Source organism: Dermacentor silvarum, chromosome 1 (genome assembly GCF_013339745.2).
Source record: "Dermacentor silvarum isolate Dsil-2018 chromosome 1, BIME_Dsil_1.4, whole genome shotgun sequence".
In the NCBI taxonomy this organism is placed as follows: Eukaryota; Metazoa; Arthropoda; class Arachnida; order Ixodida; family Ixodidae; genus Dermacentor; species Dermacentor silvarum.
In genome coordinates, this window is record NC_051154.1 from 435,714,679 (window position 1) to 435,727,515 (window position 12,837).

Below are 12,837 nucleotides of genomic sequence, written 5' to 3' on the forward strand. Positions count from 1 at the left end.
GGGATTGTAGCTGTCGAGGGGCGTAACTGTTCATGGGTCGGCGGTAATCATAAGTAGGCTGCATAAGGCGTCGACAAAAGCGGGCAACGTGTCCCGGAATACCACAATGGTAGCAAATTGGGCGGTTGTCGGCTGCGCGCCAAGGATTTGGCTGGCGTGGTAGCTGTGGTGCAGGCGGCGAGAAGGGAATCGGGGGCGGTCGCACAACAGCTTGGAGAGGTGGAAGTGGAGCGAAGGGCGGCCTTGCAGCGACGTCAGCGTATGTCAAGGGCGCCGCGACTGTAGGCGGTAGAATAGCAGCTGGCAGGCACTCAGCGACTTGCTCCTTGATGACGGACTGTAACCCCCGTGTCAGTGGGGAGTGTGGTTGCGCGTTCGTAAAGGGCACCAGGGAAAGCTGCCGAGCAGCTTCTTCTCGCACGAACTCCTTTATTTGGTGCATTAGAGGCGACTCGTCAACACCTAGCGTAAGACCTGAGACAGGGGCGAATTCTGAGGGCGGGTGTCGTGTGACAACTCGCTGCCTTCGAAGTTCGTCGTAACTTTGACACAGCGCAATGACGACAGGCACTGTGGTCGGGTTCCGGGCTACCAACATCTGGAAGGCGTCGTCCTCAATTCCCTTGAGGATATGCCGGATCTTATCGGCGTCTGGCATCGCTGCGTCGACTCTGTTGCACAGATTAACAATGTCTTCGATATAACTGGTGAAATGCTCACCTGGTTGCTGGGCGCGTCCGCGCAGGTGTTGTTCGGCCTGAAGTTTACGTACAGCAGGACGACCAAAGATTTCCGTGAAGTTGGTCTTGAACGCCGACCATGTCGAGATGTGGGATTCGTGGTTACGATACCACAAGTGCGCAACGTGGCTCAAGTAGAAAATTACGTTGTTGAGCTTTTCCCTATCGTCCCAGTGGTTGTGCCTGCTGACTCTGTCGTACGAGGCGAGCCAGTCCTCGACGTCCTGATCACCGGTACCGGCAAAAATCACAGGATTCCGCTGACGCTGCACGCCAGGACAGATGACAGTTGGTGCCGTGACTGCAGCTTCTTGGGCTGGATCGTCAGGCATGGTTCGAGAAGACTGGGCTGGATCATCCGGCATGGGCCGAGAAGATTGAAGGGTTCGGCTTCGAAGTTCCAGCGTTGATGGAGTCGTACCCAGCACTCTCCACCGTCAAGGTGTTTATTGACAGGATTGAGAGGTCGAACTCGGTGCGGCAGTCAGAACCCTGCGAGCAGTCAGGACAAGCCCCGTGCGTAAAAGCGCTGGTGATGCGCCTGACTGACCGGCACTTCTTGTTTCTTACAATATATATATATATATATATATATAATTTTATTTATGTCCGTATACTGTCAACCCTAAATTGGGTTTTTACAGGGGTGGGTGCTCTTAAAGAAACACGAATTCAAGCTATAGCAGTTAAAGAATCATAAGCAGGTATACAATGCTAAGGGTGCCAATGTTTCTTTGCCGTTCTTTTTTAACATAGATGGGCCCAGTTGGAGCAGAAAAGAAAAAAAAAACGTAAATATGAGTTATACAATAGAAAGCATATATCACCCACATACTCGCACAAATTAGGGTAATTTGGTGGCATTATAGTCAGCTCGCCAAGCTCTAGAAATTTCACGATTGCCGGCTGTATTGCCAATGAGGCAAACGATAAATAAATAAATAAATAAATATATATATATATATATATATATACATATATATATATATATATATATATATATATATATATATATAAACATATATATATATATATTGTAACGACGTGGGATCGAAGAGGACGCGGAGCAGCACCAACAAAGACAATCAGTCGTCAAGAAGACCAACAAAGTCTTCTTTGTCCCCATGCTTAACCTAAAAGCCCGCGCTGTTGGTTCGCCCTTCCAGGTAATCAGTCAGCGGCAGCAATTCAATGTCATCCCGTTGCTGGCGTGAAAGATCGGCAGTGTCCACGAGTCCCAAAAACACCGTGTCGTCATCGTCTTGTGCTGCCGTCTCAACAGGAGACCGAGAAAGGCAGCCGCCATCTGCGTGCCGTTTTTCTGACTTGCATGCGACAGTAAAGTCGAACTCTTGGAGTCGAAGACTCCAACGTGCGAGCCGGCCGGAAGGATCTTTCCAATTAATGAGCCAGCAGAGCGAATGGTGATCGCTAATAACGGTGAAAGACCGACTGTACAAATACGGACGAAATTTCAAAACTGCCCTTCCCATTGCGAGGCATTCTTTTTCAGTGGTGGAGTAGTTAGCCACCGCTCGGGACAGTGTCCTACTGGCGTAGGCGATCACCTTTTCGCTGTCGTCCTGCCATTGTACGAGCACCACCCCTAAACCGACATTACTAGCGTCTGTATGCAATATTGTCGGGGCTTCATCGAAGTGTGCAAGCACGGGAGGCGCTTGCATGCGTTGCCGGAGCTCATGAAATGCCCGCTCCTGGTCTTCGCCCCAGGTGAAAGGGATATCTTCTCTGGTGAGTCGTGTTAACGGCCACGCGATGCGTGAGAAATTCGCAACAAATCGCTGGTAATATGCACATAGTCCCAAAAAACGTCGCACGGCCTTTTTGTCTGATGGGGTCGCGAAATTAGTGACGGCAGCAATTTTATCCGGATCAGGTCGGACTCCTTGATTACTGACGACGTGACCGAGGAACTGGAGCTCTTGAAAACCAAAATGGCACTTTTCAGGCTTCAACGTGAGACCGGCATACCGTATTGCTTCAAAAACAGTTTTCAGCCTTAGTAAATGTTCGCCGAACGTTGCGGAAAAGAGAATCACGTCATCCAGGCACCCCAGGCTGGTTTGCCATTTGAGTCCAGAGAGCACAGTGTCCATTAGACGCTGAAATGTTGCTGGCGCTGAGCACAAACTGAAGGGAAGTATCTGAAATTCGAGAAGTTCGTCAGGCGTCGCAAAGGCGGTTTTCTCACGGTCTCTCTCATCCACTTCGATCTGCCAATAACCGCTTTTCAAGTCCATTGAGGAAAAGTAGCACGCGTTTCGCAACCTGTTCAAGGAATCATAAATACTTGGCAGTGGATAAACGTCTTTCTTTGTGACATAATTGAGCTTCCGATAGTCTACGCAGAAGCGCAGGCTACCGTCCTTCTTTTTCACTAAAACTACAGGTGACGCCCAAGGACTATTAGTTGGTCGAATAACGCCATCTTCCTGCATCGTCTTCACTTGTCTTTGGAATGTCTCGCGTTCCTTTGGGGCCACGCGATAAGGGTTTTGTCGAATAGGTGGGGCGTCGACATCAGCAATGATGCGATGTTTGGTAAGTGGCGTTTGACCAACTCTTGACGCAGATGAGAAACAGCCCTGGTACTGGTTGATGAGCTCAAGAAGACGGTCTCGCTCAACGGCCGTTAACGTCGAACTAACGTCTACTATAGGCGCAGCTGTGGGGATCGTAGATGTCGTCTCTTGCGCTAAGTGGCAGTCTTCTATCGGTATTACTTGGTCGAAATAAGCGACAGCAGTGCCTCTCACGATGTGTCGACGCTCCTTACTAAAATTTGTCAGCAAGAGTTCGGCGCTTCCGTTGATTACATTGATAAGTGTTCTGGCAATGGATATGCCGCAATTCTCTGCTCGCGCATTGATGTGTTCAGCGACGCCGGTCCCATTCTGCAGGCTGTCACAGTGCACGGGTAAAAGAGAGCAACTCCGCGGCAAAAGTATCACGTCGTCTGCAGCTATACGTAAGCGAGGTTGTGGATGCTCCTCATGAGTGACATTATCCGAGTTCGTGGAAAACGTGACGCTTCTGTCGCGGATGTTAATCACGGCACCGTGCTCACGCAGGAAATCCATCCCCAATATAAGTTCTTTGGAACACTCAGAAAGAATGACGAGGTTGGCGACGAAGGTTGAACTGGCGATTAAGAGTCGGGCTGTACATTTCCCGACAGGTGTCATCAACTGACCTCCGGCGGTTCTTTTGTTGGGTCCGTGCCATGGCGTCTTCACCTTCCTTAGTTTGTCGGCGAGCTGTAAGCTTATGATTGAAAAATAGCCAGTGTCAACAAGAGCGGCTACTTGGTGGCCGTCAATGCGAACGATGAGGTCGGCGCTGACGATGTCAGTTACTTCTTTCGTAGTTGAGTCCGTCGTATTCGTCGTTGCATTCGCCGTCTTCGCCGTATTCGTCCTTGCATTCGTCGGAGTCTTTACACCGTCGTACGTCGATAATGGGGGATATGGAGAACTTCGAGTACTGGCAACCTCACCCCCGGAGGTCGCTGCGTCTAGTTTCCCCGTCGCGGGCTAGGGGAGCTGCCCCTAGTGACGTCGGCAAAACTGCAACGAGTCGGTGAGTTGTAGCGCGCAGGTGATGGCGAAGGAGAACGTGATCCGGAAGTCGTCGTAATTTGCGGCTGGACGTTCACAGGAGCGTCGTAGGCGCGTGGAACGTCATACGGAGAAAAAGCGTAGTTGGCAGGAAAGCATGGGTATTGGGCGGCGCGATAGTTGTTCCATTTGTGGCAAACTCGATAGACGTGTCCAGCTTCGCCACAATGGAACCACAGTGGTCGGCGGTCGACGGTGCGCCACAAATCGGTTTTGCGACGCTGATTGTTCGGTGCCAACTCTCCATGTAGCCAAGGATTGGCGTGCGTGGGTCGAAGATACGACATTGTTTGTGTTGGCGTGATCGGCGAGGTCGGTAGAGTCGACGGGGGTGGCGATATCGACTCAGTTTGTAGCGTAGGTGGTGGTCTAGTTGTGGGTGTCAACGGCGTCGAAGTTGCGTTGACTGCACGGCGAACAGCCTCCGCATAAGTAGGGCGCCGCGGCACGTTACCACAGTATGGTGATGAAAAAGCTTACCGGACTTCTTCTCGGACCACATCAACTACAAAAGATACCATTGGCGCCGGTTCCGTACCCCTACTCACAAATACCAGCTGCCGAAGCTCTCTCGGATAATTTCACGCGGAGACTTGTCGTTACTTGCAGCCAGAACGAAAGTGTTCGCCGCCGAGTTACCCCTGTCATGCTGGCGGTATCGTTGCTGTAGGGCCCGTTCAATGGGTGTGGCCTCTTTTGTGAACTTCGCCACTGTTGTTCGTGGATTTCTCACAAGGCCGGCAAACAGTTGTTCTTTCACTCCCCGCAAGAGATACCGCAGCTTTCGCTCCTCTGGCATGTCAGGGTCTGCTCAACGGAAAAGAGGGGTCATATCTTCTGAGAACATAGGAACGCTCTCATTGGGTTTTTGAATGTGGGTTTAGAGAAGACGCTGTGCATTTTCCCTCCTGTCGATGCTTGTAAAAGTATCCAGCAGCTGTGTGCAGAAGTCGTCCCAGGTGGCAAAGCTTCTCTCCCGGTTGACGTACCACGTACGAGCATTGTCCTTCAGATAGAAATAGACGCTCGAAAGTTTGTCCGCCGAGCTGGTCACATGGTTGTACTTGGCGACGCGCTCGAACTGATCCAGCCAATCTTGAACGTCTTCAAAGGCATCACCATGAAAGCTCTCCGGAACCATAGGGTTCTGCAGGGTTACTTGCGTTGGAGCCGCGGTGGCCATGGTGGTTGCAGGAGGCGAACGATTCCTTGAGGTTTCTTGCAGGGAACCGTTCTCGGGCGCTAGGCCTAGTAGGCGGCGAATGAACCGGTGGACCGGTGTTTCGATGCGCAATGGCGATTCCAGGCTCGGTCATTGGCTCCGTGAAGGGGTGCCAAGCATGAAGGATGGAGAATACCCAGCACCTCCTCCAGTGTAACGAGGTGGGATCGACGAGGACGCGGAGCAGCACTAATAAAGACACTTTATCAGTCGTCAAGAAGACCAACAACGTCTTCGTCGTCTCCACGCTTAACCTAAAAGCCCGCGCTACTTCAACCTCGTCCCCACTGGCATATACCCGCGGCAATATAGTTGTTCCAATATGCATCCAGCCGATCCAGAACCTTTGCAACAGCGAACTCTTCTATCAGGGTTCATGGCGCTGCCCAAAAGCGTCGGGCTTGTAATTGCGTGGGGCTTGTATTTGGGGCTCGTAATTGTAATTAGCACAACATCATTGTGTTATTTTTTCAATTGGCTGCGTTGTTTTTTTCTCATTGAACATCTGCTGCACTTGTTCTTTTGTCCTATGCTTCACCACCACGCCTAACACGGAGGCCGCCTGTCTAGGAAAGCGAACCGACCCGTTGCATAGCCCAGGGGGATTGGGGTGGGGGCCTTAGGTAGATGCTGTTTTAGCGGCCGCAGACAAGTGAATAATTACTCGTTGTTACGTTGTTACTGGGTGTCGCAATGAGACGCAGAACAACCCCCTCCCCTTCCTGTGTGCACATAACATGCGATGGAATAAAAAAGGGGGCACCTCAATTTAGCAGTGAGGGGGCCCGACAACATAATATATCTACTATTATGACGGGTCCTCTAGCTTACCGTAGTGAGTGCCTATATATATATATATATATATATATATATATATATATATGACAATAAAACAGAAGCAAGGGGAAGAAAGGACTTACACATCCAGCGAAGTCGAGTTGCCGTTTCCAGCGCCATCTAGCTGCTCCGAGCCGTTCACGACTGCCGCCTCCACGAAATACTCGTTTCCAACGCAGTAAACAAAAATGTACAAAAACAAAAGAGCTACCGAGGCAGGCTTCATAGCTGCAATAAAATGCAGGTTTACGAATGGCTCAGTTCGCTTTTAGACGCAACTCCATTTCTACGCTGAGTATGTGTTCAACTCCAACTGCCTATAATAACTACTCCATTTTCTGCGCAGATCATTGCCGAGCCGTTCCGCGACATTTGCATAAAAAGCATCCAGATTGGCACCATCGCTCACACCACAATGTTTTATTTCGTTCACATTGCAAACTATGCACCTTCTTGTGTGCGGAGAAAGTGGAGATTCTTTACTGGTGTTCACTGGGGCAAATTCATCGTTTATTCGCTAAACAATTTCGCGTCCACTCGTCTTGCGTTCAGAAAAATCAACAGGGTATTTTGTTATTTTATTTTTCTCCTGAAGTGAGTGATATGAATATGAAGTGAGTGATACTGTAATATGAACCAAGGCCTCGGTATTGTAAGGACAAATTCATCTCTTTTCCACGCTTTATCAGTTGTTAGAGTGCCGCATGGTCTACCTTATCACCATGACGGGCCAGTCGACAGCAGTAGATCACAAGCCAGGAATAGAATGAATCGAAAGGAATTGTAATTAGTTGTGTGCGAATAGGGATTTTTGAACCCGAATCGAATACGAATCGAATAGTGACAGAAGTGAATTGAATCGAATATCGAATAGCTTCTGAATAGTTTTCGTACAAGGATGAGCCGTTATCACAATTAATATAAAACGATGTTCACATCCTAGTATTCTTAAAGTTAGCAGGTTTCTGTCATTATATAGTACGTTATGAAGCGTTCTTCATTTAAAGCACAAATGGAGCATTGAGAGCAGACAAGTAGTTTTTTTTTCGAATGTACAGGACTTTTCAGATAGTGCGAATGATCGCTATATAGCCTGTAAAGTAAGGATACCTAAGCGATGTAGACTGCTCTAGTTCGCAAGTTGACATGTTTTACGCCTATATAATGCCGGATATAGTGAAAATTTACTGCACTGTGGCTCGAGGTTTACGTTTAATTGGGCGCAGTGGACCTTTTGAAATATTCGCAACGTATTTGTAAAATATTCGCATTTACTTATAGTGACTGTTCGGTTCCAAGACGGAATCGAATGGCACATCATTCTATTCGTCGTTCGAAAGTTTCGAATATTCGCACACCCCTGATACTAGCCCACATTGTACAGGGTCAAAGTAAGGCACATGGAATCCACACACGGGGCAGCGCTCCATGCGCCTTCTCTTGACGCTGAGCCTTTTTTGCGCTGCAACTCGCCCTTCCCACGATCAATGACCATCAAGCCCGTATGGCCACTCTCATTGCAAAGGGTTGTGTACTTCTAGAAGGCTAACAGATTATTATTAAGGGAGAGAAACTTGAGCATTTCTTCATAACGGTGTACATGTGCCTTACACGACGTCTTGTGCGGATATTTGTTACTTACCCAAAAGAGTACAAACCACCGAATTCTGGCGGGCGAACTCAAGATGGAGAATTCTGCGTGTTTTATTGCTTTGAAGAAAAGCAAACGTATGGGACCATGCGTCTCCTGAAGATTTTTTTACTCGCCCCACTCAGTGGACACCAAAGAAGAAAAAAAGATCTGCTCAAGCTTGGCAAACACAGACATGTTAATGTAGAAATGCGAATGAAAAAAACAAAAACAAGAAAACAACAACGAAGCCACAAATTAACTCACCGCAGCGACCATAGACAACTTGACCCTTGCTTCAATCAAATGCTTACAGTACTCTTCAGGACTCTACTGGATGGCTTAAATAAATGTGGAAGCTCTTATAGGTTCTACAACTACGAGGACATTTAGGGGGTAGACGAGGTTTAGCGTTTCCACAGAAAAACATCGTGATATTTATTTAATGTTAACGTGCGCAGCCGGATGGAGAGAGGAGGTGGCACGCAAACAAAAGAAGAGGCGAGTGGCGCTGATGACGTTTGGTGTACGAGTGCGGTGCAGTTCAGGCCGAGTTAAGTGCTTTAGCAGGAAGGAGTGCAGCGGCGGCACGTGCGGTAAAGCAGTAAAAAAAAAATTGTGCTTATTGCCTGCAACATCCGCGCCACGGAGTCCAGGAGCGCTATAACCTAAAATGATTCCTCACGTCAAACACCTCATGTCAAGTTTACGTGACCACCGACGCAAGCATCGGGCAGTGACCCACAACGTTGCTGAAAAACCCAATCAAACACTCTCCTCGTTTATAGGAGGTCAGCTTTGTTCGCTTTCAAGACCAATAACATTGTCTACACTCAGCGGTTCTTCTTATCGAATTGGCTGACAAGAGGCGAGGAGCACGCTCTAGTGGAGAGGGTTTTGATTAGGCCGAGCCAGCGCAGTGAAAATAGATAACCGCATGAAGATGGTGGTGTTGGCTTCTCTGATTGGTCCGCATCGCCTTACTTAGCTTGCGGTGGCTGGTCGAAAATTGCGGTGGCGTGGAACGGAAGGATAATAATGCCGCTAAAACAGATCCTCAGCAAGGAAGAGTTGGCAGAGCGATGCCGTATGCATGCCGAAAGGGCTCGATAACGTTTTACCGCCACGCAATAAAGGTTTATCATGCGCAAATAAATACATGCTCAATCGGCAGGTGCGAGTAGTGAGGGCCTGAGCGATCGGCGGGTGGCCATTTTCTATTTCTTTCCGAATGGGTAAGTCTGTGGCTATTCAGAAAAATTTACATTTTTTTCGGCATATTAATGCATTTTCTCGCATAACGTCTGTTTGACGTGGTGAGTTTTCGCGTTTTTCTGAGGTCGTGGGACAGACAGGCGAAGTGGACGTAGCCAGAAAACGTTGGACCAATAGCAGAGGGCTGATGGGGAAAATGTGTCGAATCCGGAACGATTATTATCAATGATTATTTTCTTTTATGTGCTTTAATCATGCATAATTAGTCTGTACACGTTATGTCAGATGGGGAGCTATCGCGGTTTTGGTGACGTCGCGTGACAGACAGGAAAAGTTGGGAGCGGCCCGAAAATGTTTTGACCAATCGTGGAGCCTGAATGCAGAAATTGGAATCAAAACAGTTTGGAATCATTTCACATTATAGCTCCCCATTTACTGAACCTAACGCAGTGGCATGTGGTGCTTTTACTACTAGGCTGCGCACCGTGTTTGTTGCTCAGAACAGAGTAAGGTGAACACTCCCGCGGGAAAGCAGACTTAACTTCGACACGATTCAAGGCCTCTTTACACGAAAACATTCGTAGATGAAATACACGAACCAGTTATGATTATGTCGTCGTCAATTTCGTTGTTTCTATACAAACCGCAGTTCCCCATAGCAACGCATTTTAGGTGACGTCTCGGTGCCGGTAACTATACAGCAGTGTTTCGGAGTAACACAGGTAAGCGCGATCGCTTTGCGCTGTACTTTGGTGCATGCCGGTGCCTGCCTATCTCCGGCACCACTTATGGTTCGTCGAATGGGAAGATCTGGTGAGTCGGCCGGTCGAAACATTCAGCGCAGCGGTCCCGTTCTGGCAGAGGCAGTTCTGAAGCAAGGGTTTGGCAACACACCGCGCCACTTGTTTAGCAAAGCACTTTGGCCGTTAAAGTGGCGTTTCCTCATTTTATGGCAAGAATACGTGTACCTATAATCATGCAGACGCGAGCTCCGCGTGAAGCGGCTGCGTTCCGGAAAAGTTGATATTACCCATCTTTTTTTAAATTATACAGGTTCAACACACAGCTTAAAATTTATGCGAAGTGAAGTTCGTGTGAAGCGTTAGTTAATGCTGTGCAAGTAAATAGCATGCGTACAATTGTACTTATGTTCATTCTATGCGACGTGTAATCTCATGCAATGTTTATATTTGTGTACTACAGCGATCCCAAGCTACGCCCAAATGCAAACGCGGAATCGGGCACATGCTCAGAGTGAGACACCCACGCAGCGTGGTCACGAGGATGAAGATGTGTGATTATCTTGTAAGGACACATATCTGAATACACGTAAGGATTTATGCACCATCTGTCACAGTGTCACATTCAAGTTATGCGCGTTGGTTGGCTAAAATTGACACATACCCAATGGAATTTGCTCAATGGCGCAATAATAGGTAGCGGAAATATAAGAGATTTTAAAGAACCTCAGAATCCGTTGAAAATCATGCTGTATTTCTTGGAGAGGCATGTGAAAGAAATGTTTGCGGTAAAGAATGATAAGAGCCTCGGCATCCTTGAGGTCCCCTTTCGGTCTTACCTTAGTATGATCAAATGATTACCTCCTCCAACCCAGCCAAATCAAAAGGATGCAATAAATTTTAAATTAAGCTCTTATGGTCGACTTGTCTTTTAAGTACCTAAAAATAAATTACTTGGTTGACCAGAAAGCACGGGTACATGATCACAGCAACACCTCCATGTGGTAATGCTGATGATAGTATCAGAATGGCCAGTGACGCAGGCAATCATTAGTAAATTTGTATAGTGTTGAATGCTCGGAAAGAAGAAGCATTCTGTTCTCTCTTGTTAAAAAATTTTGAAATTTTGGGCGCAAATTTCTTCTCTCGTAAAGCAGCACGCGTATGGCTTCACAGTGGCAAAAATGATGAATAATTATCCTTGTATTATCATCATCAGTATATTTTTATGTCTACTGCAGGACGAAGGCCTCTCACTGCGATCCTCAGTTACCCCGGTTTTGCGCTAACTCATTCTAATTTCTACCTACAAGTTTGCTAATTTCATCACCTCACCTAGTTGACCTCGTTCCCGTCCTCGACTGCGCTTCCCTTCTCTTGGCACCCATTCTGAAACTCTAATAGTACATCGCTTATCTACCCTACGCGTTACATGGCCTGCCCACCTCCATTTCTGCCTCTTAATTTTACACGTTTTTTAAATGTCAATTAGAATATCGGTTATCCCCGTTTGCTCTCTGGTCCACACCGCTTCTCTTCCCGTCTCTTAACGTTACGCCTAACATTTTTCGTTTTATTGCTCTTTGTGCTGTCCATAACTTGCTCTCGAGATTCGTTGTTAACTTCGAAGTTTCGGCCCTATATATATGTTAGCACCGATAGAACGCAATGATTGTTCACTTTTCTTTTTAACGACCGTGGTCAACTCCCAGTCAGGATTTGGTATTGCCTGCCGTATGCACTTCAACCCTAATTTTATTCTTGTGTAAATTTCCTTCTCACGATTTGGGTCCCCTGTGGGTAATTGACCTAGATAATAGTACTGCTTCACAGACCCCAGAGGCTCACTGGAGATTCTGAATGCTTGTTCTCTTGCCAGGCTATTGAACATTATCTTTGTCTTCTACATAATAATCTTCAATCGCACTCTTACACTTTCTCGGTTAAAGTCCTCAATCATTTCTTGTAATTCGTCCCCATTGTTGCTGAATAGGACAATGTCATCTTGAAACCGAAGGTTGCTGAGATATTCGCTGTTGGTCCTCACTCCTATGCCTTCCCAGTCTAAGAGCTTGAATAATTCTTCTAAGCATGCAGTGAAGAGATTGGAGGGATTGTGTCTCCTTGCCTGAACCCTTTCTTGATAGGTAACTTTCTACTTTTCTTGTGGAGAACCAAGTTAGCTGTAGAATCTTTGTATATATTTCCCAAGATATTCACGTATGCCTCATGTAATCCTTGATTACGCAATGCCTCTATGACTACTGGTATCTCAATGGAATCAAATGCCTTTTCATAAGCTATGAAAGCCGTATAGAGAGGTGGATTATACTCCGCAGATTTCTCGATTACCTGACTGATGACATGGATGTGATCCATCGTCGAGTATCCCTTCCGAAAGCCAACCTGGGCCGGTATTTTGTAGTGATGCCTTTAAAGTAATAATGCCTTTTCGCACTTATCGCGCTTTGTCAGTGGTCAGAGCGACGGTCCGCTCGCGTTATCAACGGCACCAGCCGGCCGTGAGCGGTGGATGATAAGACTATTCTAAAATAAGTCATAAGGCATCGCTACAAAATCGCGGCCCTGTTCTCTTGGTCGACTGAAGTGTTGCCCCGATTCTATTGGAAATTATCTTGGTGAATATTGACACACGTAGTTGTTTATCTTTCACCGGTGACAGCTTTTCACCGGCTAACAAATGTTAAACGTTATCGCTCGGCGCAGGACGCGCCTGCAAGTATCGGACGTTTCTCGAGCGCTATCGATGCTTCTATCCGCTGTCTGTTGTCACCAACGCTCACGTAATCGGATT

At 47.4% G+C, this 12,837-nt stretch overlaps 1 protein-coding gene across 1 annotated transcript in view; it reads right to left on the minus strand.

Annotated features, from left to right (window-relative positions):
• The window catches only part of LOC125942597 (uncharacterized), a 47,723-nt gene extending 39,255 nt beyond the window's left edge, over window positions 1-8,468 (minus strand). Inside the window, exons 1-2 of the mRNA XM_049660787.1 lie at window positions 8,335-8,468; window positions 6,521-6,665 (exon numbers count right to left, since the gene is read on the minus strand). Coding sequence (XP_049516744.1) covers window positions 6,521-6,663 — 143 coding nt within the window. The 5' untranslated portion in view covers window positions 6,664-6,665; window positions 8,335-8,468. The remainder of the gene's footprint in view (window positions 1-6,520; window positions 6,666-8,334) is intronic.
• Window positions 8,469-12,837: the final 4,369 nt, after the last annotated feature.